The 23319-nt window shown below is 47.5% G+C and overlaps 1 protein-coding gene and 1 long non-coding RNA gene across 8 annotated transcripts in view; one reads left to right on the top strand and one right to left on the bottom strand.

Annotated features, from left to right (window-relative positions):
- The window catches only part of LOC141050269 (uncharacterized), a 52672-nt gene extending 32939 nt beyond the window's left edge, over positions 1–19733 (top strand). The window contains exon 3 of the long non-coding RNA XR_012220511.1: positions 19332–19733. This is a non-coding gene — a long non-coding RNA (uncharacterized lncRNA). The remainder of the gene's footprint in view (positions 1–19331) is intronic.
- LOC141050230 (uncharacterized) overlaps positions 1–23319 on the bottom strand; it is a 64627-nt gene that overhangs the window by 37323 nt on the left and 3985 nt on the right. For all 7 annotated transcript variants that reach the window (XM_073547102.1, XM_073547091.1, XM_073547099.1 and 4 more), the window contains exons 2-4: positions 21156–21245; positions 19915–20203; positions 12639–12721 (exon numbers count right to left, since the gene is read on the bottom strand). In XM_073547102.1, coding sequence (XP_073403203.1) covers positions 12639–12721; positions 19915–20203; positions 21156–21226 — 443 coding nt within the window. In that variant the 5' untranslated portion in view covers positions 21227–21245. The remainder of the gene's footprint in view (positions 1–12638; positions 12722–19914; positions 20204–21155; positions 21246–23319) is intronic.

Raw genomic sequence — 23319 nt, 5'->3', positions numbered from 1 at the left:
CTTCAGGCCGCGGCCTAGCTCCGGCTGCAGCCTCAATTATTCTCCTACCCGACCGGGAAGTGGGGGGGGGCACGCTACATAAAAAAACATGGCGCCACTAACTGCGTGGCGCCGCCTGCCGGGTCCAGCCACTCTCAGCCTTGCTGGCCGGTGGCTTCCGCTGGCTGGGGGCTCCAGCCCTGAGATCTTCGCAGGAGCCCTCCCAGACCCTCTCCTCACAGATGATCCTCTTCAGCCTGAGCGCAAGTATGTGAGGGGGTATTGATAAGATAGGACGGTGCAGGCACCCTAGCTTCATCTAACCCCTTCAGGGGGTGAAGAGAGGGACCGTTTGCCACCTTGCAGCACCGCAGTCTAAGCATTGGTGGAGCAGTGGGGGCTGCACGGACTAGTCTTGTGCCTCTGTACAGCCCATGGTTTTAAGACCTAGGGGTGATCAGGGCTAAGTCCAGCATTGTGTTCCATGATGCGGGAGAGGATACGTGGAGGCGACACTCTCAGGTGCTCGCCTGTTGTTGGTTTGGTGAAATCGGACCCTTTCAATAGGATCCGCTGCCCCTGTCACATCTTCATGGAAAAAGATGAAAAAAGTCTGGAGAAAAAAAACAAAAAAAAAAAAAACCAGACGTGTGCCTCCATGGACACTAAGCAAAAAACTGATTTCCGCCCGCAATAGGGACGAGGGTGTATACAGTGGAGGAGGAGCTAAACTTTTTTTTCACTTAGTGTCAGCCTCCTAGCGGCAGAAGCATACACCCACAGTATCTGTGTCCCCCAATGAGGCGAAGGAGAAATTTATTCTCATTTATTTGCGCGTTCACCCCTTATTTCACTTCATGCTTTTGTTACAGTTTCTTGGAGTCCTATTTAATTTCTTATCACCTGCATGTTTATTTTGGCAGCTCATCACGTCTACCATGCTTGTTGAAAAATTATTATCTTTCTATGGGGTCCGATTGGAACCTATTCACACAGCACTTTTATCACTTTGTTGAGGTGAATAACAATTGGTCTCTCGCAATTAATCAGGATGAATAATTTGGTTGAGTTGCATAGGGATAAATGAATGACCAACATTTTTTCCAAGTATTATTACGAGTTGTGTTTTTTTTTTTTTTTTTTCATATAGAATTTTTATTCTCACATATCAGTGTTACACTATAGCTTTCATCCATAGGGCTTTAAACTGTGTTCTTTCACTACTCATTTATTTTTTATTTACTTTATTCATATTTGTTTTTATTACCGTAGTTTCCATTATTCATTTTTAGATTTTTTACACTTATTTTTAATGATATATTTTCATTTATTTTTCCTTATTTATAATTCTCTCACTATTTATGTATTATTTTCATTCATATAATTTTTACTTATATTTATATTACGGTACTTTATTCTTCCTTTTTACACAAGTGTCACACATACAAGTTACTTCATTTTTTTCACATATGCACACTCATGTGTCCCACTCTTTTTATGCATATCTACCACTTATTGCTTTTATGGATCCTGTTAGACCTAATTTGATTCCTCTCTGTCCATATGGACTATTGAGGGTACTAGTCTGAATTTCTTCATGGCGATGCGCTACGGCAGCTGCTTTTTAATAATCGTGCATTCCTGTACGAGAATAACGTTGTGGTCACCCAGGCAACGCGTTCTTCCAGGCAACATGAGGACTCGGCTCACTTGTGACAACTCCTGACGTATCTCACAACAGCTGTGCGCTCCCCTGCGGGCCTAGAGCAGGGGTGTGGAATCTTTTTTCTGCCAAGGGCCATTTGGATATTTATACCATCCTTCGGGGGCCGTACAAACTCCGCCCACAAAGTACATCCTGACTCTGGCACTGGTTTCATGACTTAATCTTTCATTGCATGCCCTTCAATGTTCAGTAGTGAACACTGCGTGTGTGTGCGCTAACAGAGCAAGAAGAAATTAATGAGCTTGTGGCAATCAAAATACAGCTCCCTGCTCAAGAATGCAGTCCCTGAGAATCTGCTTGGGGGCCTGATAAAAGGTCATCGAGGGCCGTAAATGGCCCTGGGGCCTGAGGTTCCCCACCGCTGGCCTAGAGTGTCGTTCTCCCGGGTTACGTGTCCGTCGCCCACATGTGACGTGTCTCCCCTCCATCTAGTGGCAGATGGGCATGCCGGCGTGCTGCTTGAATGCGGCACCCGGGTAAGGATGGTGCGGTCTCAGTATGGGAACGCCAAAACACAGCTGTTTAGTTAGTCACACAGCTGATCGGCTGAGTGGACATATAAAAACTTTACCTGTATCTATAGTATACACCCCACTCTGAAGAAGCAACAAGCGAAAGTCGTAGTTACTCACCGGTTAACGGTATTTTTCGGAGTCCATGACAGCACCACCTGAGAGAGGGGATCCGCCCTTCAGGAACAGGAAATCCTACAGATAAATAAGGGTGGCACCTCTCCCACGCATCAGTTGGTTTACAGAGGACAAGAGGACCACCAAGGTTAATAGCATAATTTATGTACAATACTTTACACAACTATTCATTACCAGTGTACATATAAGAGGAAGAAGGGCACACCCAAATTAACTAAAGGTAGGGAATATACGGGTGCTGTCATGGACTCCGAAAAATACCGTTAACCGGTGAGTAACTACGACTTTATTCGGTCGTCCATGACAGCACAACCTGAGAGAATTACAGAGAGTAATAATTACTTTAGGGAAGGACCACAGCCTGCAGAACCCTGACACCAAAGGAGAGGTCTGAGGAAGCTCCCAGGTCTAGTCTATAATGGTTGTAAAAGGCACTCGGAGAGGACCAAGTAGCTGCCTTACATATTTGGTCGATCGAGACTTCCGATCTCTCTGCCCACGAGGTTGCCATGGCCCTGGTGGATTGCGCCCTCAGCTTGCCAGGAGTCGGTTTGCCCTTTGAGGTGTATGCTAATGAAATAGCCTCCCTAATCCACCTCCCTAGCGAGCTTTTTAAAGGCCTAAAGGCCCTTTTACATTTAGCGATGCACCAGCGATCCGACCAACGATATGACGTGGTCAGGATCGCTGGTGCATCGCCAAATGATCGCTAGTGAGCTTTCATACAGAAAGATCTCACAGCGACGCAGCGCACGATACTCACCTTTCACACACAGCGATCCTGACGTTCTCCCGCCCGCCTTTACCACTTCGCTCGTCGTCACAGCAGGAAGTCTCAGCAGGAAGCGCCCGACGAGAAATGGAGCCGGACATTCTCGCGCGATCAGCGATGGACAGCGGGGGAGCCGGTCGTTGGTAAGTATCACACATAGCGATATCGCTAGCAATATCGCTATAACGTCACAAAACCAGTGACGTTTTAGTGATATTGCTAGCGATATCGCTTAGTGTAAAACCCCCTTAAGGCCCTTTCTAGTGCCCTGATAGGAGATAAACAAGGCATTATCTTTTTTCCAGGGGTCGGTAACTGCCAGGTACTCTAGGAGACATCTCCCAACGTCTAGAGTGTGTAGTTTCCTTTCCTTATCGTTCGTGGGATTAGGGAGGAAGGACTATCTCCTGAGTTCTATGGACACTGGAGGCTACTTTAGGCAGGTATGCTGGATCGGGTGTAAGAATTATCCTGTCGTCCCTGAATTGTATGTAAGGAGGAAGTCTAGATAACGCCTGGATGTCACTTACTCTACGGGCTGATATCAACGCTTCCAGAAGAGCCACTGTAAGAGACAGGTTTTTTTGTGGAGGCTGATGAGATAGGCTCAAATGGGGCCTCTGTCATGGCCGTGAGGACTAGGTTTAGATCCCATGGCATAAATTTATTTCTTACTGCCAGTCTGGACCTGCCTGTTGCCTTAATAAACCTATTGATCCAATAGTTACTGGCGATATTGCAGTTAAAAAGCGCCCCTAAAGCGGACACCTGTACTTTAAAGGGTGCTGGTGGAAAGCCCCATGTCCAGACCTCTTTGTAAGAATTCTAGGATCTGCACTATCGGTGTGGACTGCCCAGCTACTACCCCTGAAGGAATCTTTTCCAGATCCTAACGTAGATTTTGGTTGTAATTGGTTTTCTGCTTTTGAGCAGGGTGTTAATTAGGGCTGGGGAAACCTTTCTCCTTTCTCCTTTAGTAGTGCCCGTTCAAAATCCACGCCGTCAGATGTAGGCCAGCCACCTGAGGATGGTAAACTGGGCCCTGGGATAGGAGATTTGGGATGTTTCGTAGGACCCAAGGGTCGGACACCGACATGGTCCTGAGGCATGAGAACCATGCCCTCCTGGGCCAAACGGGGCGATCACTATAATCCTCGCCCTGTCCTTCCTGACTTTCCTCATCACCAGGGGTAGTAGAGACAGGGGAGGGAAGGCGTATGCTAGCCTGAAGTCCCATTTTATCAAAAGAGCATCTACTGCCACTGGCTTTTCTCTGGGATTTAGAGTGCAAAACTGAGGCACCTTCCTGTTCTCTCTGGTGGCGAAGAGGTCCACTTCTGGCTGACCCCATTTTTGTACGATCAGGTCGAAGATGGAGCTTTTTAGGGACCATTCCCCTTGTCTTAGAAGGTTGCGGCTTAGGAAGTTTGCTGTGGTGTTTTCTCTTCCTGTTATGTGCAGAGCTGTTAAAGATAGGAGATGTTGCTCTGCCAATTGAAACAGCCGCTCTGCTACCTTCATCAGGGATCTGGAACGAGTCCCACCTTGGTGGTTGATGTAAGCTATGGTGACCTGAGTGTCGGAGAATATTCGAACATGGTGACCCTGTAGATACACAAGAAGGTTTTTAACTGCCTGCTCTACGGCTGTTAACTCTTTCAGGTTGGAGGACATTTCCAGCTGATGGTACTCCCATAGGTTCTGGATTACAACCTCCCCCACGTGGGCCCCCCAACCCGTAGGGCTTGCGTCTGTGGTGACTACCCGGGTTACCTTATATTCCCAGGGCACCCCTCTGGCTATATTGTTTTCGTCTAGCCACCAATCAAGGGATTTCAAAGTATGTTGGGACAAAGTCAACAGGCCTTCTAGATAAACGCCCAGCACCCTTGTATGGAACTGGGCCAACCGGACAGCGGGGATGCAGGACGAGAGAGAACCTAGAAGGGACATTGGCTTCCTAAGAGACATGGTGGGGTTATTGGAGGCGTTCAAGGCCTGATGACGTAGGCGAACTAGTTTTTCCGGTGGAAGACGACACTCCTGATTCTGCGAATCTAGGATTAGGCCCAAGAACTGCTGGACCTTCATGGGCTGTAGACGGGACTTCTTAATGTTTAGTAGCCACCCTAACCGTTCCAGAGCTGATTTTGCTTTTTGCAATTGATCCTGACAGTGGTCTGCTGTTCTGCCTACAATAAGGAAGTCATCCAGGTAGGGGATTACCAGGATGTCCGCTTCTCGTAGATGGGCCATAACCTCCGCTATAACTTTAGTGAACACTCGGAGGCGAATGCTATACCAAAGGGAAGGGCGACATATTGGAAATGCTGCACCGACCCCTCTAAATGAATCGCCACTCTAAGGAAACGCTGATGAGATGCATAAAATGGGTATATGGTAATAGGCGTCTGTTAAATCCAACACCACCATAAAGCAGTTTTCAAACAGTAACTTTATTGTGGAATTGATAGTTTCCATTTTAAATGGCCGAATGACCAGGTATCTATTGAGTGCCTTGAAGTTGATTATGGTCCTGTAAGAACTATCCGGTTTACGGACCAAAAATAGGGGGGGGGGGGGGGGGGGTGTAGAAGCCTTCGCTATTCTCTGCCTCTGGTACCTTTATAAGTACTTTTTTATGGCATAGGTCATGGATTTCGGTCTCTAGGGCAGCCTGTTCCGACAGGGAAGACCTTAGCGGGGTGACCTTAAAACTGTTCCGGGGGGCACAGGAAAATTCTAGCCTTACACCTGAGGCTACCAACCCCAGGATCCAGTTACTCTTTGAGATCCATGACCAGGCTTGGTAGAAGGCCGATAGTCTACCTCCCACCGGAGCCGCTAGTTATTGGGGAGGTTTCTTGGCCTCACGGGATGCTTCCTGGCATCCCCCTCCAAACATAAACCCGGTGCCTTTTTTCTTTTTATCTTCCCATCTGCCCCAGTCTCTGGATGATCTTCTACGGAAAAATCTCTTCCTACCAAAGGGACGTCTATAGGAAGGGGTGGGCAGGGAAGGGAATTTCTTTTTATGGTCGCCGGCTTTCTCCAGGGGTTCATCTAGGACTGGTCCGAATAGATATTCCCCCTCACACGGGATGGAGCAAAGCCAGGATCTGGCCTGGATATCCCCGGGCCAGCACTTCAGTCATATAGCCCTTCAGGCTGCATTTGATAGACCTGCGGCTTTGGCTGCCATTCTTGCAGAATCTGCAGAAGCGTCGGCTAAAAAGGCTGCCACATTCTGGATGGTAGGTAGGGTCTTCAAGATAGACTCTCTCGAGGCTCTGTCCCCTAATTGTGATTCCAGCTGGTCCAGCCAGACCATCATAGATCTGGCTGTGCAGGTAGCTGCTACTGCCGGTCTCAGGGCGCCAGTTGACATTTCCCATGTCCCTTTCAGGTAGGAGTCAGCCTTTTTATCTAGTGGATCTTTTAAAGAAACCATGTCGTCAAAGGGAATAGCGGATTTTTTGGAAGCTATAGCCACTGCTGCGTCCAATTTCGGGGCTTTGTCCCATTTGTTCACCAAGGGGTCCTCAAAGGGATATCATCGCTTTAAAGCCGGTGGTAGGGACCTTGTCGTTCAACGGGAACGACTTACGTTTCCTGGGGTCTAAACCGCCGAACATTAGGTCTTGCGCTGACCGTTCTGGTTTTGTGTCTGTTACCAGAACCAGAAAAAGAATAATCCCTAAAAATTAACTTTTAATTCAATCACTAAAAAGCATAATGCAGTAAAATTACCTCAATACATAGGGAGGTAGATAAATAGATAGAGGGTCAGGTAACCAAATGGTTCAATAATTCACAGACATTAAGGGCCAAAAACTACTTCGCCCTAGTATGCCCTACCAAGACCCTTCCCGACCGCGGAGGTTGGCACCCTAGTTGTTGACGATGTGGCGCCCCCGCTCAACGTCGGCGTCCCTAGTAACGCCCTAGACCTCCCTACATATACAAAAATAGGGGACACAAAAAATACCCACAATGCCGAAAATAGTGGAGAGACAATTATTGTCTCGTGCTAAAAAATAAGTGCTAGGTGCTGTAAACTTATCTTGTAGTATAGGACTGTAAACTTATCTCGTAATAGAGGACTGTAAACTTATCTCGTAGTCTAAAAATTCTTAATAATTCACAGAATGGGTATCAGCAGAAAAAAAATAGAACTTCTCGTAGTAAAAAAAAATTATACTACCCTGCTGAAATAAATCAAACCCATCATAGACAAAACGTATACAGAGAGATCAATGTCGCTAGTCTACAATAAAAGTACACATATTTGTTCAAAATTGAAAACCAGCAAAAAACACTGTAAACACTGCACACTTAAATAATGGAAAAATAGTATCTGTTAGACAGCTGTTGCACATGCGCATAAATTTAATCAGCCCAATATGTCCTGAGGCTCAGTCTACCTCAAAAGATGCACACAATGTCAAAATGAGCAACAGTATTGATATAAGGCGGTACTTCATGAGGTTTAAAGTTGAATCACCTCCATACGCCTAAATTCCTCATAGGGCACAATAAAATATAACACCGTGCAGTAACCCTTCATATATGCAAGCAAAATAGATGAACTATATCAGACATCCTCCCCATGGCAGTGTGGGGGACAATGAGAATTCATATAAAACATCGCATTGCACTCTTCAGCTTTTCACGTTTCATATATAGTGCAAGGAAATCTCAGTCTTGCAGGGTTAATACTGCTCTTTAAAGAAAAGAGAAAAAAAAAATGCCACATGAAGTCTGTCATAAAGAAAATGCGCAGCGTATACTTATCAGCCATAGATGTAGGCTGAAACCCAACGTGTTTCCCCCGCAATATTCATGAGGGTTCATCAGGGGTCAGTTACTAGGGGCTCAATCTCCCTGGCCAAAGTGACCATGCAGTGTGCGGCCATGAATATTGGGGGGAAACGCGTGGGGTTTCTGCCTACATCTATGGCTGATAAGTATACGATGCACATTTTCTTTATGATAGACTTCATGTGGCATTTTTTTTCTTTAAAGAGCAGTATTAACCCTGCAAGACTGAGATTTCCTTGCACTATATATGAAATGTGAAAAGCTGAAGAGTGCAATGCAATGTTTTATATGAATTCTCATTGTCCCCCACACTGCCATGGGGAGGATGTCTGATATACCTCGTAGTTAATCTATTTTGCTTGCATGGAGGTGATTCAACTTTAAACCTCATGAAGTACCGCCTTATATCAATACTGTTGCTCATTTTGACATTGTGTGCATCTTTTGAGGTAGACTGAGCCTCAGGACATATTGGGCTGATTAAATTTATGCGCATGTGCAACAGCTGTCTAACAGATACTATTTTTCCATTATTTAAGTGTGCAGTGTTTACAGTGTTTTCTTGCTGGTTTTCAATTTGAAACAAATGTGTACTTTTATTGTAGACTAGCGACATTGATCTCTCTGTATACGTTTTTTCTAAGATTTTCTATTATGGGTTTGATTTATTTCAGCAGGGTAGTTTAATTTTTTTTTTGACTACGAGATAAGTTCTATTTTTTCTGCTGATACCCATTCTGTGAATTAAGAATTTTTAGACTACGAGATGAGTTTACAGTCCTCTATTACGAGATAAGTTTACTGTCCTATACTACAAGATAAGTTTACAGCACCTAGCACTTTTTTTTTAGCACGAGACAATAATTGTCTCTCCACTATTTTCGGCATTGTGGGTGTGAGTGTGGGTATTTTTTGTGTCCCCTATTTTTGTATATGTAGGGAGGTATAGGGCGTTACTAGGGACGCCGACGTTGAGCGGGGGCGCCACATCATCAACAACTAGGGTGCCGACCTCCGCGGTCAGGAAGGGTCTCGGTAGGGCATACTAGGGCGAAGTAGTTTTTGGCCCTTAATGTCTGTGAATTATTGAACCATTTGGTTACCTGACCCTCTATCTATTTATCTTCCTCCTTATGTATTTAGGCAATTTTACTGCATTATGCTTTTTAGTGATTGAATTAAAAGTTAATTTTTAGGGATTATTCTTTTTCTGGTTCTGTTTAGAGTACATAATCCTGAATATATAATCTACTGGAGGTTTGCAATTTGTGTCTGTTACCCCCATGGTGGCCCTAACTGCCATGACTAATTTGTCCACTTGTTCTAGACCTACTTTAGGCAGAAATGACTGGCGTCCTCCTCTGAAGAAGACGCCGACGAAGAGGTCGAAGGCTCTGAGGAATCTTAATTTCCTCTAGGGTCAGCTGAGGAGCCCGACCCTGAGAAACTTGCTCTCTTTCTTTTCTTAGATGATTCCCCCTGGGATACGGACTTTAGAGTTTTAACTTCCGTCCAGATAATTTCCCTTAGACTCGTAGCGAAGTCAGGGGTTTCTTCCGCCAACAGTAGGAGTGGGGAAAGGGTAAGGAGGTATGTATGGTAATTTTTGGGACTACTCCCCCCCCCCCCCCGCCCCATTTTTTTTTTACCGTCTGCCGTATACATGACTGGCACAGTTTTTTAGAGTAGGCGTCCGGCAAGGGGCAATTGCAAAGGGCGCACTCCCTGTTTTTCGCTTTGTCAGCGCACTTCTTCCCCTATAGGAGGAAAAAACATAAGGGGAACACTGCATCAGGGCACATTCACGAAGATCTCTTACCCTGAACAGAAGGCGTAGGTACGGCGAGCTGGATCCTTCGGCCTGGAGGAACTTCTGTGGCCGGATTGTCCAGTTCGTTTTTTCTTTTGCTGGGAACTTGTCTGGGACCTCTCTGAGGTACGTTTCTGCTCTCGGTCCAGCTGGGTCACGGGAGCTTCTGGCTCATCCATTGCTGCACACGAGCTAAAGCAGCCCTGCAGTGACTCTGTGCCCTTTTTATTCTCCCCCCGGAAATCCGGGTTAGCAGGTTTCATGGCCAGGGGCTAATTTCCCCCCCCTCCCGGACGTCCATGGACTCCACCCCCTGTGCTTCGCCCTCCCCACGCACCTGCCGCTATGCCAACGCCCGCGCCGCCGCACAGGGGAGGAAAGCCGGCCGGCATCTGACTTCCGGCCCGGCGCCACCGGCCCCGCCCCCGCATTACTTCCGGGCTCCGTGAATACGCAGGCCGCAGCGACATGGTGCCGCCCGACCCGGCACGGCGCTCCCCGCCCGCCACCAAGCAACAGCAGCCTGCCCCCGACCGACGAGTGACCGCACCAGGAGGGCCAGGGATCGGGGTCCAGGGGTGATTTATACTCACCTGCCGGTGCCGGCCCTGGAGGCGGGCATCCACCGGACCCCGCTCCTACCTGCTCCGCACACCATCGTGGAGCCCTACCCGGGCCCACCGTAGCGCATCCAGCGGACCCCGCACTGCCCGAGGTAGGAGACCCCCCCCCCCCCCATTACCTGAGTCGGACAGCCGGCCTGGGGATTCCTCGCCCATGATGGTACAATCTGTAGGGAATCCTGTCCTCCAGGAACAGGAAACCAACTGATGCGTGGGAGAGGTGCCGCCCTTATGTATCTGTAGGATTTCCTGTTCCTGAAGGGCGGATCCCCTCTCTCAGGTGGTGCTGTCATGGACGACCGAATAAACGAGCGTAAGGGGCTTAATCATCTCTTGCTGCGTTGTTGGTTTCCATTTATTTTTGCATAACTGCAGGTGTCTCCTTTTTCAATGAAGGTTTGACCTATTGCATTAGCATTTTATATGTATTCATTTACCTTTTCTCATGCTATTAAAGCGAATATATTAACCAGATTAGGATATACATTTCCCACTGGTGGTTCTCTTTTGTGGATACCGTTTTGTTGCTATATGCTTTCATTTTGATTTTATCTGTTTTTCTTGTGAATCCACTGGGTGGAGACCTTGTGCCATGATTTGTTGATTCATATGCTCTCCTTTTGTGATATACATGCATCCTTTCTGTAATTTTCCACAATTTCTACATATGGAGCCATAGCTCCTTATACTGTATGTGTCCTATGCACCTTCTAGTGAACGCTTCATAAGTAACAGATAATCTTTTCATACTTACCAGTGATGTACCTTTGCAGTATACACTCTTTACACCATGTTTTTATGGTTTAACGTTTGATCTTGTTTAATTCTCAAAGTATATATTTTAATTCTTATAGCTGGGAGTATCTTTGACTAATGTATATGCTTTTCTACTGATGACCTACCCTAAAGGTAGGTTGTCAAAAGATCAGATCGGTGGGTGTCTGAATAAGTGTGGATCTGCAGTAACTGGCAGTAGCCACTACACAATTTACAAAGCTATGCTGTTCAATTCCGCAACGGCTAATATTCAGCTGCTGATGGCACTCAGAACAGCTCATGAATGGGGGTGCCAAGTGTTGGAACCCCAACAGGTGATACTGATGTCCTACCCTCAGGATAGGTCATCAATATAAAAAAAAAAAAAGTAGCAAGATTCTTTAAAGGGAATGTGTCACCCCATTTTCGGCCTATAAGCTGCGGCCACCGCTATCAGGGGCTTATCTACAGCATTTTGTAATGCTGTAGATAAGCCCCCGATGTAACCTGAAGGAGAAAAAAAACGAGTTAGATTATACTCACCCGGGGATCCGGTCCGATGGATGCCGCGGTCCGGTGCCTCCCATCTTCTAGCGATGACATCCTCCTTCTTACTTCTGCTGCGGCTTCTGCGCAGGCGTACTTTTATCTGCCCTGTGTACTGCAGTGCGCAGGTGCCGGGAAAGGTCAGAGAGGTCTGGATCCTGCGCACTGCAGTACTTTAATCTGCCCTCAACAGGGCAGGGAAAGTACCCATGCACGGCAGAAGTAAGAAGGAGGACATCAGCTCTAGAAGGCGGGAGGCGCCGGACCGGACCGCGACATCCATCAGACTGGGTCCCAGGGTGAGTATAATCTAACTTGTTTTTCTTCTCTTTCAGGTTACATCAGAGGCTTATCTACAGCATTACAGAATGCTGTAGATAAGCCCCTGATAGCTGTGGCCGCATCTTGTAGGGCAAAAGTGGGGTGACAAATTCCCTTTAAGTGGTTAAATTCAAGGGCCTGCACTGGTAAGGAATTAAATATATTGCATAATAATAACAAATTCAGAAAGCAACTGTAGTAAAACAAAACACTAACATATTTGGTGTCACCGTAATTGTGCTAACTCACAGATAAAAAACTAATGTGCTATTCATATAGTGAAAACTTAAAAAAAAAAATTCAATGGCTGTATTGCACTTTTTCCCCCTTTCTCACATACCAAAATGCAATATTTTAACTTATTGATTACACAGTTCAAATGCTCAATATTTTAGGATTACTGTTAGCTGTCTGTGAGCAGGAATGTTATTGTTTACATACAAAGGAAGAAAATTCGTACAAAACTAATTGACTAATTTAGAAAATTTGGTATATTTCTATTCAATCACGACAATCCACAACAAGGTAAACGGACGCATCTTGATGATTTGGGTAAGAACCAAATAAATTGTGATGCACAACAGACAATACTAAAGACAGTCTAATCACTAATATTAACCATAGGTTCAGATACCTGAAAAAGGCTTGCTGGCATCCTTCATAACAAGTGTTATTGCACCCATGGACTGCACACGTCTGGATCTTGTCCTTCTCACTCTAGAAAGAAAACAAGAGGCTACAGTACTGAGGTGCTCATTGATGCCCTTCTGCAACCAGTAGTGGGATCTGACCCTTCCCCATCGTCACCTTTTGTTCTTGGTCTTTGCTTCTCTTGCTTTGCTTTTGATTGTGCCAAGTTTTGGACCTCAACTACACTGCTCAAAAAAGTAGACAACACTAAAATATACCACATCCTAGAAATCACTGAATGAAATATTCCAGTTGCAAATCTGTAGTCATTACATAGTGGAATGTGTTGAGAACAATAAAACAAATTATCACTGTAAATGAAAAATAATATCCCAGGGAGTTCTGGATTTGGAATGATACTCAAAAATCAAAGTAGAAAATTAAAACTACAGGCTGATCCAAATTCTGTGGAAATGCCTCAAGACAAGGAAATGATGCTCAGTAGGGTTGAAGGAATAGCTTCGGATAAGAGCTTATCTGAATTGATATAGTGCTAACCGAATAGCTGCATCGGTAACTGACGATCAGCTGTTCGGCTCCACAGCTGCATGTGTCGTGGCTGTGTGACAGTCACAGCATATGCATGGATAGCCCAAGAATCAGGCTCTCCATGCATGTGTTGTGACTGTCACACAGCCGCGACACATGCAGCTGCGGCACCGAACAGCTGATTATCAGAAGCACTCCAGATATCCAGGTTTTTGAGGCAGCTATTCGGTAAGGCCTGTTTCACACAGTTTTTTTCTGTCAGATGTAATCCGCCAAAATGGCGGAAAGAGGGAGGGAGGGGGAGGGGGAGAAGGAGAATTTTTCAGCCGCCCGAAAAAACGTTGCATTGTCTGTCCAGGCATGTCGGCGGACGCCAAAATTTTGTCGGATCCACAAAAAAAAACAAAAAACCACGGAACGGATAGCCATCCGTCAAGATCCGCCGATAATGCAACTCAATGGGAAAAAAAAAATGGATCTGCCAAGCAAAATGGCGGATCCGTTTTTTTTTTTTTGCAAAACGGCGGATTTTGACTGATGGTAACATACGGATGTGTGAAACAGGTCTAAGTCGGAAAGCGCTGTAGCTATTTGGGTAAGCACTTATCCAAAGCTATTCGATCAACCTTAATGCTCAGTGTCTGTGGCCTCCACGTGCCTGTATGACCTCCCTACAATGCCTGGGCATGCTCCTGATGAGGCAGCGAATGTTATCCAGCGTGATATGCTCCCAGACCTGGATTAAAAGCATCAGTCTACTCCTGGACAGTCTGTGATGTAACGTGACATTGGTGGATGGAACGGGAAATGATGTCCTAGATGTGCTTGATTGGATTCATGCATTTTCAAGCAACAGAAGGAACCTAGGGCCCATTGTACCTGCATATGGTCTCACAATGGGTCTGATGATCTCATCTTAGTACCAAATGGCAGTCAGGGTACATCTGGCTAGCACATGGAGGGCCGTGTGGCCCTCCAAAGAAATGCCTACCCACACCATTATTTACCCACTGCCAAACCAGTCATGCTGTAGGATGTTGCAGGCTACAGAACTTTATCCATAGCCTCTCCAGACTGTCACATGTGCTCAGTAAGAACCTGATCTCATCTGTAAAGATCACACGGCGCCAATATCGTATCTGCCAATATTGGTGTTCTCTAGCAAATACCAACCGCCCTGCATGTTGCTTGGCTGTAAGCACAATGTCGAACCGTCGTACCACCGTCATGGAGTCTGCTTCTGGCAGTTTGAACGTGGATGTTAGTGGCCTGCTGGAGATCATTCTGAAGGGCTCTGTCACTGCTTCTCCTTGAGGTCCTGCTGCTGGGTTGGTGCACTCTTAGGCTAAGAGCACACGTACCGGAACTCTCGCGGAAATTACCGCGAGAATTCCGGAATTCCATTCCGCGGGAAAAAAAAAAAAAAAAAAAAAAAAAATCGCATTTTAAATTCCCGAGATTTTCCCACAGAAAAACTAGCATTTTGCAAGCGTATTTAGCTTGCAAAATGCTAGCGTTTTCCAAGCGATCTGTAGCATCGCTTGGAGAACTGATTGACAGGTTGCTCACACTCGTCAAACATAGTGTTTGACAAGTGTGACCAACTTTTTACTACTGAGGCTGCCTATGCGGCTTCAGTAGTAAAAGATAGAATGTAAAAAAAAAAAATAAATAAAAAAAAATGGTGTTATTCTTACCTTCCGACGTCCCTCGCATCCGTTCCCAGTAATCCTTTGCGAAAATGCCCGCGATGACGTCCGTTCTCGCGGGATCGCGATGTCTCACGGTAATTCGCGATGTCGTCGCGCGAATGACCGCGAGACTTCGCAATCCCGCGAGAACGGACGCCATCGCGGGCATTTTCGCAAAGGACTACTGGGAATGAGAGCGTGAAGAGAAGCGGGAAGACTGCGCGGGACGCCGGAAGGTGAGAATAACAATATTTTTTATTTTAAATTCTATTTTTTACAGGGATATGGTACCCAAAGCCCGGAGGACAGTCTCCTCTCCTCCGGACCGTGGGTACCATCCGCAATTGTTCTGCTTACTTTCCGCATGGTGGGCACAGCCACATGCGGGAAGTAAGCGGAACAATGCATTCCTATGGGTGCGGGATCGCCGCGATTCCGCAAATTAATGAGCATGAGCGATTCCGCCGCGGTAAAAACCGCAGCATTAGCACAGCATTGCGGAATCCCATAGGAATGCATGGGATGCTTATTTTTCGCGTTTTCGCGGCAAAATCGCACGGTTAAAACCGCCGCGAAAAAAAACGCCACGTGTGAACTCAGCCTTACACGTCTCCTAGTATCTGCTCCATGTTTTGGACACTGTTGACAGGCACAGCTACCCTTCTTGCCACAGCTCACCTTGATGTCATCCTGGATGAGCTGCACTCCCTGAGCAACTTCTGTGGGTTGTAGAAACTGCCTCATGCTACTGTACTGTACCTCTAGGGGTGAAAGCAATGACGAAATGTAAAAGAGACCAAAACAACAGCCAAAAAGGATGAGAACAGAGAAATGGTCTGTGGTCTTCCCCTGTAAAACCACTCCTTTATAAAGGTTGTCTTGCTAATTGCCTATCATTTCTACCTGTTTTCGGTTCCATTTGCAAAACAGCAAAAGAAACTGATTCACAATCAGTGTTTCTTCTAACTGAACAGGTTGATTACACAGAAGTGTGATTGGGTTGTTTAACTCCAAGCCAATGTAAGTGTTCCCTTTATTTTTTTTGAGCACTGTATATGGTTCGGAGCATTTGTATGTGATGAGCTGGTGTACTCTATTTCTACAGAGTCAAATGAGAGCTGCATAAAACACACATGTATGTCTGTGGGGGTATGGTACTGTGTGTGAAGTTTTTGGCAGCTCTCATTTGAAGCTTGACCCTCCAGAACTAGAGGACACAAGCACATCATGTCACATACTAAACAAAAATACACTGCTCAAAAAAAATAAAAAAAATAAAGGGAACACTTAAACAACAGAATATAACTCCAAGTAAATCAAACTTCTGTGAAATCAAACTGTCCATTTAGGAAGCAACACTGATTGACAATCAATTTCACATGCTGTTGTGAAAATGGAATAGACAACAGATGGAAATTGGTAATTATCAAGACACCCTCAATAAAGGAGTGGTTCTGCAGGTGGGGACCACAGACCACATCTGTGTACCAATGCTTTCTGGCTGATGTTTTGGTCACTTTTGAATGCTGGTTGTGCTTTCACACTCGGGGTAGCAGGAGATGGACTCTACAACCCACACAAGTGCCTCAGGTAGTGCAGCTCATCCAGGATGGCACATCAATGCGAGCTGTGGCAAGAAGGTTTGCGGTGTCTGTCAGCGTAGTGACTAGAAGCTGGAGGTGCTACCAGGAGACAGGCCAGTACACAAGGAGACGTGGAGGGGGCCGTAGGAGGGCAACAACCCAGTAGCAGGACTGCTACCTCCACCTTTGTGCAAGAAGGAACAGAAGGAGCAGTTCCAGAGCCCTGCAAAATGATCTCCAGCAGGCCACAAATGTGCAAGTGTCTGCACAAACTGTTAGAAATCGACTTCATGAGGATGGTCTGAGACCCCAACGTCCACAGATGGGGGTTGTGCTCAAAGCCCAACACCGTGCAGGATGCATGGCATTTGCTACAGAACACCAGGATTGGCAAATTAGCCACTGGCACCCTGTGCTCTTCACAGATGAAAGCAGGTTCACACTGGGCACATGTGACAGATGTGACAGTTTGGAGACGTCGAGGAAAGTGATCTGCTGCCTGCAACATCCGTCAGCATGACCGGTTTGGCAGTGGGTCAGTAATGGTGTGGGGTGGCATTTCACTGGAGGGCCGCACAGCCCTCCATGTGCTCGCCAGAGGTAGCCTGACTACCATTAGGTACCGAGATGAGATCCTCAGACCTCTTGTGAGACCAAATGCTGGTGCGGTTGGCCCTGGGTTCATCCTAATGCAGGACAATGCCAGACCTCATGTGGCTGGAGTGTGTCAGCAGTTCCTGCAAGATGAAGGCATTGAAGCTATGGACTGGCCCACCCGTTCCCCAGACCTGAACCCGATTGAGCACATCTCATCTGGGACATCATCTCGTTCCATCCACCAACATCAAGTTGCACCACAGACTGTCCAGGAGTTGGATGCTTTAGTCCAGGTCTGGGAGGAGATCCCTCAGGAGACCATCCGCCGCCTCATCAGGAGCATGCCCAGGCGTTGTACAGTAGGGAGGTCATACAGGCACGTTGAAGCCACACACAATACTGAGCATCTTTTCCTTGTCATTAGGCATTTCCACTGAAGTTGGCCTGTAATTTGATTTTCCACTTTGATTTTGAGTATCATTCCAAATCCAGACCTCCATGGGATATTCATTTTGATTTACATTGATAATTGTTATGTTTTATTGTTCTGAACACATTCCACTATGCAATGAATAAAAATTTGCAACTGGAATATATCATTCAGAGATATCTAGGATGTGGTATTTTACTGTTCCCTTTATTTTTTTGAGCAGTGCACACATATACACCCCCACGTGTGTATATACCTAGATTAAAGTCACAACTACAGTTGTGGCCAAAAGTATTGACACCCCTGCAATTGTAAAATAATACTCAGTTTCGTCCTGAAAATGATTGCAAACACAAATTCTTTGGTATTATTATCTTCATTTAATTTGTCTTAAATGAAAAAACACAAGAGAATGAAGCAAAAACCAAAACATTGATCATTTCCCACAAAACTCCAAAAATGGGCCAGACAAAAGTATTGGCACCCTCAGCCTAATACTTGGTTGCACAACCTTTAGCCAAAATAACTGCGACCGACCGCTTCCGGTAACCATCAATGAGTTTCTTACAATGCTCTGCTGGAATTTTAGACCATTCTTCTTTGGCAAACTGCTCCAGGTCCCTGATATTTGAAGGGTGCCTTCTCCAAACTGCCATTTTTAGATCTCTCCACAGGTGTTCTATGGGATTCAGGTCTGGACTCATTGCTGGCCACCTTAGAAGTCTCCAGTGCTTTCTCTCAAACCATTTTCTAGTGCTTTTTGAAGTGTGTTTTGGGTCATTGTCCTGCTGGAAGACCCATGACCTCTGAGGGAGACCCAGCTTTCTCACACTGGGCCCTACTTTATGCTGCAAAATTTGTTGGTAGTCTTCAGACTTCATAATGCCATGCACACGGTCAAGCAGTCCAGTGCCAGAGGCAGCAAAGCAACCCCAAAACATCAGGGAACCTCCGCCATGTTTGACTGTAGGGACCATGTTTTTTTCTTTGAATGCCTCTTTTTTTCTCCTGTAAACTCTATGTTGATGCCTTTGCCCAAAAAGTTCTACTTTTGTCTCATCTGACCAGAGAATATTCTTCCAAAACGTTTTAGGCTTTTTCAGGTAAGTTTTGGCAAACTCCAGCCTGGCTTTTTTATGTCTCAGGGTAAGAAGTGGGGTCTTCCTGGGTCTCCTACCATACAGTCCCTTTTCATTCAGACGCCGACGGATAGTACGGGTTGACACTGTTGTACCCTCGGACTGCAGGACAGTTTGAACTTGTTTGGATGTTAGTCGAGGTTCTTTATCTAACATCCGCACAATCTTGCGTTGAAATCTCTTGTCAATTTTTCTTTTCCGTCCACATCTAGGGAGGTTAGCCACAGTGCCATGGGCTTTAAACTTCTTGATGACACTGCGCACGGTAGACACAGGAACATACTGGTCTTTGGAGATGGACTTGTAGCCTTGAGATTGCTCATGCTTCCTCACAATTTGGTTTCTCAAGTCCTCAGACAGTTCTTTAGTCTTCTTTCTTTTCTCCATGCTCAATGTGGTACACACAAGGACACAGGACAGAGGTTGAGTCAACTTTAATCCATGTCAACTAGCTGCAAGTGTGATTTAGTTATTGCCAACACCTGTTAGGTGCCACAGGTAAGTTACAGGTGCTGTTAATTACACAAATTAGAGAAGCATCACATGATTTTTCGAACAGTGCCAATACTTTTGTCCACCCTCTTTTTTATGTTTAGTGTGGAATTATATCCAATTTGGCTGTAGGACAATTCTTTTTGTGTTTTTCATTTAAGACAAATTAAATGAAGATAATAATACCAAAGAATTTGTGTTTGCAATCATTTTCAGGAAGAAACTGAGTATTATCTGACAGAATTGCAGGGGTGTCAATACTTTTGGCCAGAACTGTATGGATGGAAAAGTCTTGGCAAGTATAACGTTCTTGTTCTACCAATATATGATTGGGCTACTGTTTTAAAGGGGTTGTACAGGATTAAAAAAAAACCACGGCTGCCTTTCAAAAAGTATGCTACACTTTGTGCATATTATTGCAATTCAGCCTTTCATACATTAATGGACCTTGGTTACTATTCCACAAAGACTTGTGGACAGGTGTGGCAATGTTTCGAGGAGGAAGAAGACCATATTATTCTAATCCTACATAAATCCTTTATATCTTTATATACTCTTACAGTTAGCGTGCAGTCAGACGGCCGTATAAAATGGCCCTAGATTTAAATGCAGTGCTCGGACTGGCCGGCAGCTCTCCTGACCCGAGCGTGATATTTCTATGCAGCTGTCACGCTTGGGTCAGGTGAGCCGCGACCAGTCTGTGCACTGCTTTCCAATCTCAGGCCATCTGACTGCACCCTTAAAGATACATTGCACTCTTACAGCTGCAATGACAATAACTAAACTACATATCTGGTACCTGCACTGCATCTTGACTTCCTTGCCGATCATCAATAATTTGCTCATCTGTCTTCTTTTTCATCCTTTTTTTTCTTTCAAGTCGCTTTTTTAAGTGGTCTCGGAACCCATCAAATACAGATGGCACTGCGTCTAGACGTAGCCTAGGGACCTTCGCTCCCGGCCGGATCATGTAGTCATTTTCAGTAAAGTGATCACTACAGATTCTGCTGGATGCACATGGATTCCAGTGTTTACGTCGTATAGCCAAGACCCATTTGGCCAAACGGCAGGGATCCTTCATTGGAAACCTGTGAAACATTTTAGTTTTAGCATAAAAAAATGACATAGGGCCTGATTCATAAAGACTGACATTTTGTACACCAGTCTTGATGAACGGCGTGCGAGTGTAAGTTACTACAGATTCATTAAGAGGTATGAGCCAACAGTAGAGATCTATTATAGTGATGGACTGTGCTACATGTCAATAGGCAATCCCCCCCCCCCACCACCCAAATTACAAAAAGCTATAAATATTAGTGCAACTATGACTTGGGCAAAGCTATTGCAACTTTTCAAACTGTTTTACCTAAGAATTATGTCAAAAAATACCCCACATTTGCTTAATAGGACCATATAGTTGAGAAGTAGTAATGCTGATGGGGCATTAATGATTGCTGGACTACACCGCTGCCAGGGCAATCATACCATGCCAGCAGGGCACCATGCATGCGCCCATTCGACTTTTATGCCCCCTCATGTGATGGAGACCCCGAGTACAGGTACTGTACAGCTACTTATAACGTAAACTGCATAGGACAGTCACATCACCAATGGAAGTAGACAGTGAACATTTCTAGTCAATAAAAGGAAGCAGAGATTTTGAAAACATCTAAGAAAGTGTATTAGGATAATTCTATAACTTTTCGTGATACAAACATAACATTTATTTGCGAGCCGGAATGACCCTTTAATTGGCAAAGGCCACCTTCACACCTCGGTGTTCCCAGTAAATGCTGTATTTGTTTTCTTTGCGGATCCCCCACGTACCCATTATAACCTATGGTGCCATACACAGATCCGGTTTATCCCTGGCAGTACAGATGATAAGGGCCACTACAAGTCTTTGGGCCAGTGAAAAAGACAGTCACAGCTGGAAACACCGATGACACCGGTACATCACGTATATGTATTATAAGGGTGTGTGACGGAGGCCTTATTCTTTGCGCACATGACTATACAAGATTACAAATAAGGGGTTACCTAAAGAATTGTTTCCCACATCCTTTGACATAATGGTTCTTGCACCCATATGCCGCACATGTCATTGGCATACTGGTCACAGCTGCAAATCTAGGGGAACAAGAGAAAGGATTGCTCAGTATTAAAGTTATGTCCACCCACATCTCCCATGTTACAGACTACAGCTTCAGGGGGTGAGACGTCCTATATAGCATCACTTCTACAGTCTACAGGTCAGCAGGAGGAGAGGCGCCCACAGCCCCCCCCCCCGCACTGCAGGAGGAGAGGCGCCCACAGCCCCCCCCCCCCGCACTGCAGAAGGAGAGGCGCCCACAGCACTTCCCACATACACACTGCAGGAGAGGCGCCCATAGCCCCCCGCGCCGAAGAAGTGGCGCCCACAGCCCCCCTGCACTGCAGGAGGAGAGGCGCCCACAGCCCTCCCCCCCCTCACACACACACACACTGCAGGAGGAGAGGCGCCCACAGCCCCCCCCGCACTGCAGGAGGAGAGGCGCCCACAGCCCCCCACACACACACACACACACACACACACTGCAGGAGAGGCGCCCGCAGCCCCCCAGGAGAAGTGGCGCCCACAGCCCCCCCGCACTGCAGGAGGAGAGGCACCCACAGCCCTCCCCCCACACACACACTGCAGGAGGAGAGGCGCCCACAGCCCACACACACACACACACACACACACACACTGCAGGAGGAGAGGCGCCCACAGCCCTCCCCCCCACACACACACACTGCAGGAGGAGAGGCGCCCACAGCCCTCCCTCCCCCCACGCACACACTGCAGGAGGAGAGGCGCCCACAGCCCTCCCCCCCACACACACACACACTGCAGGAGGAGAGGCGACCACAGCCCTCCCCCCCCCCCACACACACACTGCAGGAGGAGAGGCGCCCACAGCCCTCCCCCCCCCCACACACACTGCAGGAGGAGAGGCGCCCACAGCCCTCCCCCCCCCCCCACACACACACACACACTGCAGGAGGAGAGGCGCCCACAGCCCTCCCCCCCACACACACACTGCAGGAGGAGAGGCGCCCACAGCCCTCCCCCCCACACACACACTGCAGGAGGAGAGGCGCCCACAGCCCCCCCCCCCCCCACACACACACACACACTGCAGGAGGAGAGGCGCCCACAGCCCCCCCCCCCCCCACACACACACACTGCAGGAGGAGAGGCGCCCACAGCCCTCCCCCCCCCCCCACACACACACACTGCAGGAGGAGAGGCGCCCACAGCCCCCCCCCCCACACACACACACTGCAGGAGAGGCGCCCGCAGCCCCCCCGCGCCGCAGGAGAAGTGGCGCCCACAGCCCCCCCGCACTGCAGGAGGAAAGGCACCCACAGCCCTCCCCCCACACACACACTGCAGGAGAGGCGCCCACAGCCCACACACACACACACACACACACACACACACACACTGCAGGAGGAGAGGCGCCCACAGCCCTCCCCCCCCCACACACACACACACTGCAGGAGGAGAGGCGCCCACAGCCCTCCCCCCCCCACACACACACACTGCAGGAGGAGAGGCGCCCACAGCCCTCCCCCCCCCACACACACACACTGCAGGAGGAGAGGCGCCCACAGCCCTCCCCCCCCCACACACACACTGCAGGAGAGGCGCCCACAGCCCTCCCCCCCCCACACACACACACACACACTGCAGGAGGAGAGGCGCCCACAGCCCCCCCCCCACACACTGCAGGAGGAGAGGCGCCCACAGCCCCCCCCCCACACACTGCAGGAGGAGAGGCGCCCACAGCCCCCCCCCCCACACACACACACACACACACACACACACTGCAGGAGGAGAGGCGCCCACAGCCCCCCCCCCCCACACACACACTGCAGGAGGAGAGGCGCCCACAGCCCTCCCACACACACACACACACACACACACTGCAGGAGGAGAGGCGCCCACAGCCCTCCCAACACACACACTGCATAAGGAGAGGCGCCCACAGCCCTCCCAACACACACACTGCAGGAGGAGAGGCGCCCACAGCCCTCCCAACACACACACACACACACTGCAGGAGGAGAGGCGCCCACAGCCCTCCCAACATACACACACACACTGCAGGAGAGGCGCCCACAGCCCTCCCAACACACACACTGCAGGAGAGGCGCCCATAGCCCCCCCGCGCTCCGC

This window comes from Dendrobates tinctorius, unplaced genomic scaffold, assembly GCF_039654945.1.
Source record: "Dendrobates tinctorius isolate UK_male_01 unplaced genomic scaffold, ASM3965494v1 ptg000011l, whole genome shotgun sequence".
NCBI lineage: Eukaryota > Metazoa > Chordata > Amphibia > Anura > Dendrobatidae > Dendrobates > Dendrobates tinctorius.
Note: the sequence above shows the minus strand (reverse complement) of the source record. Positions and strands in the feature narration are given on the sequence as shown.